The sequence below is a fragment of the Ovis canadensis genome, chromosome 11, assembly GCF_042477335.2.
Source record: "Ovis canadensis isolate MfBH-ARS-UI-01 breed Bighorn chromosome 11, ARS-UI_OviCan_v2, whole genome shotgun sequence".
In the NCBI taxonomy this organism is placed as follows: Eukaryota; Metazoa; Chordata; class Mammalia; order Artiodactyla; family Bovidae; genus Ovis; species Ovis canadensis.
In genome coordinates this window covers 41681975-41689118 of record NC_091255.1, presented here as the reverse complement: position 1 = coordinate 41689118, position 7144 = coordinate 41681975, and the positions used below count along the sequence as shown (strand labels likewise).

Below are 7144 nucleotides of genomic sequence, written 5' to 3'. Positions count from 1 at the left end.
AGGTGACTAAAGTTCCGCAACTGTGCCCCAGACAACAAAAATAAAACCGGCCGATGTGAGAGGGGTTTGTGCCTCAGAGCAGACACCAGAAAAACTGTGCGGTCCGCCGCCTACCTCCTGGGCACCTCCAGACCACCACTTTCTCGGGAAAATCACCGCAGAACCCGCTATATTCTGACCTAAAACCCGACAACACAGTTGAGAGACCCGGGCCTAAGAAGCGGGAGGGAAAGACCCCCCTCCCCCCTTAGCCGGAAGTATGCTTCTCTAGTGAAGGCGCGCCTCTGCCGCGCACGCGCTCCCAGTTACTAAGCAACGTCGTCGCCGAATCACCCCAGCGGGAGCCCAGCAACAGCCGAGCCGCTGCCTTCCCCACCAATCAGAGCCGGGCTCGCCTCACACCCCTCACCAATCAGCGCCGGCGCTGCAAGGAAGTTTCCAGAGCTTTCGAGGAAGAGCCCCTTAACTCGAATTCATCCGCCCGATAGTTTTCCTACCTTTTCCTAAAGGAGGAGAAGGATCATCTGGAGGAGAGGGGAGCTGATTTGTTAGGATCCTTTTTTCCGGTTCTGAGGAATTTAGAGCTCAGTCGAAGGACATAACTGCGTCGCGAGAGGTGGGGCCGCGTGAACTACTTTCGGCGGCGCAGGGACACTAGGCCTACGTAAGAGTGATAAGTGACGCAACAGACGTTGTATAAATATCGGCCCCGCCGAGCCGGAGCACTTAGACGCGACGGGCATTGTTGGGTTCCTGTGTCGTCTTTGAGGTGACTCGGCGTGATTGAATTTGCGGCATCTTCGCATTCACTCACAGGTACTGGCCCGCAGCCGTGAGCGTCGGGAGGAGCGAAGAAGGGGGCTTCCGTGAGGGCGAGCCGCAGAGGGCTTGGAGTCCGCGAGACGAGGCGGGTGGGGGTGGGGGAGGGGAAGCAAGGTGACGCGGCCCCGGCCTTTCCGGAAGAGCGGGCCTTGTTTACGTGTCGGGAGCGGGGGCGGTTTGGCGCGCGCGCCCGCCCGCCGGCGGAGGTCAACGGACACTTAACCGATGGAGATTCCATCGCGTCTGCTTCAGGGGGAAAGGTGGAAGAGAGGTAGTCGGCGGGGGCTTCTGGAAACGTCTTTAATTCGAATTCTGCCGTAGCGGAGGTGTAGGTCCCCAGTTGCGTTTAAAGTTTTTTATCTAAATGCTGACATGATTACTAGGTTTGGGGGGAATTGGGCGGGATTTTAACGAAGTATCTGGACAGTTCTGGATGATAGTCTCAGGTACTTTCGAGTCTCCAGCATGTTAGGGAGACGTCTTGACTAAGGAATTTTGTCTTCAATGACTGATACATTGTCTAGTAAAAAATTAGGGGAGATCTCTGAGAGATCTTGACGTAGTTAAGGCGTTTTAGAATATCTGCTTTAAAAAACTGATTAACTGTAAAAGGCGGTAGAAGATTCTGAAAATGGCACAGTAACGTTTTCCTTTTAAACCTTATAGGTCAAAATGCAAATCTTCGTGAAAACCCTGACCGGCAAGACCATCACCCTGGAGGTGGAGCCCAGTGACACCATCGAGAACGTGAAGGCCAAGATCCAGGATAAGGAAGGCATTCCCCCTGACCAGCAGAGGCTCATCTTTGCCGGCAAGCAGCTGGAAGATGGCCGCACTCTTTCTGATTACAACATCCAGAAGGAGTCGACCCTGCACCTGGTTCTCCGTCTGAGGGGTGGTATGCAGATCTTCGTGAAGACCCTGACCGGCAAGACCATCACCCTGGAGGTGGAGCCCAGTGACACCATCGAGAATGTGAAGGCCAAGATCCAGGATAAGGAAGGCATTCCCCCTGACCAGCAGAGGCTCATCTTTGCCGGCAAGCAGCTGGAAGATGGCCGCACTCTTTCTGATTACAACATCCAGAAGGAGTCGACCCTGCACCTGGTTCTCCGTCTGAGGGGTGGTATGCAGATCTTCGTGAAGACCCTGACCGGCAAGACCATCACCCTGGAGGTGGAGCCCAGTGACACCATCGAGAACGTGAAGGCCAAGATCCAGGATAAAGAAGGCATTCCCCCTGACCAGCAGAGGCTCATTTTTGCCGGCAAGCAGCTGGAAGATGGCCGCACTCTTTCTGATTACAACATCCAGAAGGAGTCGACCCTGCACCTGGTTCTCCGTTTGAGGGGTGGTATGCAGATCTTCGTGAAGACCCTGACCGGCAAGACCATTACCCTGGAGGTGGAGCCCAGTGACACCATCGAGAACGTGAAGGCCAAGATCCAGGATAAGGAAGGCATTCCCCCTGACCAGCAGAGGCTCATCTTTGCCGGCAAGCAGCTGGAAGATGGCCGCACTCTTTCTGATTACAACATTCAGAAAGAGTCGACCCTGCACCTGGTCCTTCGTCTTAGGGGTGGCTGTTAATTCTTCAGTCTTATGTTCATAATGCTCAGTGATGGCATCGTTCTGCACTCTAGCCATTTACCCCAATTTAAGTTTAGAAATTACCAGTTTCAGTAATAGCTGAACCTGTTAAAAATGTTAATAAAAGTTTTGTTGCATGCACTTTTGGTGTCTGTTGTGAAATTACATGGTAATGGTGGGTACTCTTAACAGGTTAAAATGGTATTCAAAGAAGGCATTTGACTGAGCTTTGTGCGACCAAATTTTAAGTCATTGGCAAACATTCCATGTGCCAAGGTATAGAACTTTGTTCAAGGTCATTAACGGGATTCTAGTGTAATTAAAACCATTTCAAATTGTAAGAGTATGGAGGCATATTGAGGGAAAGCACTTTCCTGCCTCCTCAAATAGTGGATAACAAAATCAAGACTTACTACAGAAAAATGAGAATTTGAGGCTGTTCAATTGTGTTCTGAAATCTTATAATTATTGGTTGGCTATTGTCCTTTTTTCCTCTGGTGCTTTACACTTTAACAGGTGTTTAGCCTTAGATAATAGAACCATAATTTTCTCTTACGTGAACTGAGCCAAGAACCAAAGGGAGCCTTGGTCAACAAGGGTGAGGAGAAAGATTTGAGTTAAGGTGGTAATTAACATTGGTTCCTAGTGACTTAACAGCTTTGCCTCCTTGTAGGGATAAGATTGCTCCAGTGAAGGAGATTCTGTAACTTGGGTGGTAAGAATCTTGGGGAAGTCCTATATAGCAGCTTTTGTGCTCCCATCCCAGGTGGCGCAGTGGTAAAAGAATCAGCCTGCAGGAGAACCAAGAGATGCAGGTTGGGTCAATGGGTCAGGAAGATCCCCTGGCAAAGAAAATGGCAACCCATTCTGGTATTCTTGACTGGAAAATTTCATGGACAGTGGAGCCTAGCAGGCTCCGTGGGATTGCAGAGTTGGATGTGAGTGAGGGCATAACACAGTTAAGCATTAGGAAGTATACTTCAGTGCTAATTGAAGGTGGTGTAAGAATATTTGGGGGCACAGCGTGCCTTTATCTACCATTCCCCTGCTTCATAATTTTCTTCAGTGGTGGTTCTCAACTGGAAATAGGAAGGGGAGGGGCTGGGTGTGGGAAGTAAAGGGGAAAGAGTTGGAAGTTGTCCTGGTCCTCAGCTTTACACTGCTAAGAAAATCATTTCTGATACCTAAAACTAGTTACAAGCATAGCATGAGGGGTAAGAATCACCCAAAGGTGCGATACATAAAGTCAAGCCTCAAAGAGTCCAGGTGTACCTGAGAAGAGCTTGGTGTACAACTTTAGGAACTGTTCTAGCAGCAAAAGCTGTTTCAACTTATGTCCTAGAAACCCACTTACTTTTGAACATACACTAAATTGGAATACTTGACTGATTTTCTTGGGTAAGTTAGAGACTGGAAATAAGCACTTAAGCCTGTTATGCTTCAACTGAGTGGCGGTAAAAACTTGAGCCAAAAAGGCAAAAAACTATAAAGCCAGTAGAGGTGGTAATGAAACATTAAGCCTTTTAAAAGCTTTCCTTAGACGTAAGGGAACGCATTAGATTTGCTGTCAGGTTGGAAGATTATATCCTTCCCAGTCCAGTGCTTGACCTGCCCAAGCCCCTAGTTCTTGTTACAGGCAAGGCAGAGATTGGGATCCAAGTGTCAACTCATAAAGCTCAGAAAATGCATGAAGTTTTATTCGGTTCCTTCCCCTAACCCTTCAGGAGGTCCCCAAACTAGTGCTTGCTAAACAAGTCTTGCTTGAATATTTAATATAAATAGGCCTTTTGTAACTAAACCTGAGTTCTGAAGATTAAAAGTTCTACACTTAACCTGAGAGAAAAGCATTTCACCGGAATAGCTGTAGTGAAGACTAGTGCTGATTTGGGTAATAGGACAAGAATGTCCTTTTCCCCCAGATCACTACCTGACTTGTCAGGCTTTGAGGTCTGCACTCCTGTGAATCCCTTGAGGGAAAAATTTTTCAGCTGTTGCTCTAATTCTCTCATGGGATTTCCTCCTGTCCTTGGGAATCCCTCAAAGTATTCACGGGTCTTGGCAAACACTGCACACAACTGGAGGTCTGAACAAGGAAACCTTTGTGTGGTCTTTACCAACCTGTGCTATCAACTGGGAAGTGGGGCCAGCAGTCTCTGTTCCCTGAAGTCGGGCCACACTCACTCAGTAGACTTACTTTGCACAAGTGTCTGTTTCATTCTTATGGAAACTATATCTCACAAGACTTCCCCAATCTCAACAGGCTGCATTTTAGATACCTCAATCCGAAGGGCAAAGGTATGATGCCCTTTCAATCAGGCCCAGCCAACTCCAAATGGAAGCTGTAGGGACTTCCCTGGTGGTTCTGAGGTCCCAATGCAGGGGACCAGGTTTTGATCCCTGGTCAGGGAACTAGAGTCCATGTGCTGCAGCTAAGACCCGATGCAGCTGAATAAATACTAATAAATATTCTTTTAAAAAATAGAAGCTTTAGACAAATGTTGATTTATGGGAAAGGATCTTGCACTTAGTGTAATACTAACTGCTGAAATAAGTTTTGATATTTTCCTTTCTTTGTACCTTCTTGATCCTATCACCATCCTCTCCCCCCCACCCTTTTTGTGGTCATCAGAAGTTGAATGGTGAGGTTCATGCTCCAGCTGATAGGTCTCTGCCAACCCCTGTAGCTTATTCTAGCACCTATTCTTTGGACCATGTACCACCAGCCAGGACTCCTCTTAAGGAACATCTTTACCAGCAGAAATGTATGTGTGTTTTGCAAGCTTTGTCCTCTAAATGTTACAACCTCTCAGAAGGATGCTGTGGTCACAGGAGCTCAGGAAGCTAGCTGTCTGCTATCTTCCCCTTGGAGGCTATCTTGAAGGCTCCAAGAAGTTCTGCCTTAAAAGAACCAGCTTAGTGTGGTTCAGTCCAGTGTGTTCCAATGTCCAATTTCACTTTTTCTTTTTTTCAATTTCCTTTTCAATCAGTTACCATCGCTCACACTTTGAAAAACCTTATTTGAGCCACAACTCCTCACATCCACATCTCCTTGCCCAGTACTACTGATTGTGCTTTGTTCCCAGCCTCTGCAGGACAGAAACCTGCTGTTGTGGCCTCAGAGACTGCCACAAACTGGGCCTGGAAATTCTACTGCTAAAATAAAGCAACACAGGGACATCCCTGGTGGTCCAGTGGCTAACAGTCCACGCTCCCAATGCAAGGGAACTTTAGGTTTGATCCTTGGTCGGGGAACTAGATTCCACATGCCACAGCTAAAGATCTCGCATGCCACAATCAAGACAGTGCAGTCAAAAAAAAATAAGTTAAAAAAATAGAGCAACACAAATACAGAAGAGAAAAATATAAATGCAAATATTTTTCAAACACAAGGAGATGGATAAAACTTTCTAAGTTAGATGTTTCTTCCATAAGTTGTTCTTAGTCAGGTGGTACCTACTATAGCTTGTCTTCAAGCAGCTGTTAACAGAGAAAATGATAGTAAATTTTAGATGTGGTTTTTAAGTTTTTTTTCTGATTTTTTAAAATAAAAAGGTGATACAAACTTGATAAATACACATCTAATAATATACAGGAATATCCAGTAAAAAGTGAAAAATCTCTTACCTCTTTCACTCCCCAGAGGAAACCACTGAAAGACTTTATCCACTCATCTATTAATTCAACAACTATCTACTCTGTTTCTCTGGTGGCTCAGATGGTAGAGAATCTGCCTGCAATGCAGGAAGCCCATGTTCTGTCCCTGAATTGGGATGATCTGGAGAAGGGAATGGCTACCCACTCTAGTATTCTTGCTTAGAGAATTCCATTGACAGAGGAGCCTCGTGCGTCCATGGGGTTGCCAAGAGTCAGACACAACTGAGCGACTAACACTTTCACTGTTTACAGCATTGGAAATGCAGCAATGAGCAAAGCTGACCAAGTCTGTCCTTACAAAACTTAAAGAGGAAAGGGGCAGAGACTGATAAATAGATAAGGATATCATTTCTTAGGCAATGGAAAGTGCTATAGTGAAAAAACAAAGCAGAATACAGGGCACTGGGTGATCAGGGAAAGCCCCGCAAATAATATGACATTTGAGCAAGGTCTGGAGGAAATGAGGGACTTGCCTGACGATATATGGGGGAAGGGCAATCCAGGCAAAGGGAACATAGTGTGCAAAGGTCCTGGAAGAGAAGAAAGCTTAAGTTCAAAAGCAGTATGAAGGCCAGTATAGCAGAAACTTAGCAAGGGAAAGAATGCCGGTGGTTAGGACTCTATGCTTCCACTGCAAGGGCCATAGATTCCATGCCTGGTCAGGGAGCTGAGATCCCATATGCTTCATTGTTGTCGGTGTTTATTCACTAAGCCATGTCCAATTCTTTTGTGACCACATGGACTGAAACCTGCCAGGCTCCTCTGTCCATGGGATTTCCCAGGCAAGAATACTGTAGTGGGTTGCCATTTCCTTCTCCAGGGGAATCTTCCCAACCCAGGGATTGAACCCATGTCTCCTGCTTTGGCAGGGGGTTCTTTACCACTGAGCCACCAGGGAAGGCCGTGTTGCACAGTGCAGCCAAAAAATAAATAAAACAATGCTGCAATGGACATCTTTGTAAATGTCTAATCTGAGATGTGCAAATATTTCTTCAGGTTATAACTAGAAGTGGAAGGATATCAAAGAATGCCATCACTGAAATTTGTGATTACTACAAAGTCACCCTTCAAAAATACT

At 46.5% G+C, this 7144-nt stretch overlaps 1 protein-coding gene across 1 annotated transcript; it reads left to right on the top strand.

Annotated features, from left to right (window-relative positions):
* Window positions 1–331: 331 nt before the first annotated feature.
* Window positions 332–2553, top strand: UBB (ubiquitin B). Its single transcript, XM_069603436.1, has 2 exons — window positions 332–816; window positions 1489–2553. Exon 2 carries the CDS (start codon window positions 1495–1497, stop codon window positions 2410–2412), a length of 918 nt encoding a protein of 305 aa, XP_069459537.1. The 5' UTR covers window positions 332–816; window positions 1489–1494; the 3' UTR covers window positions 2413–2553.
* Window positions 2554–7144: the final 4591 nt, after the last annotated feature.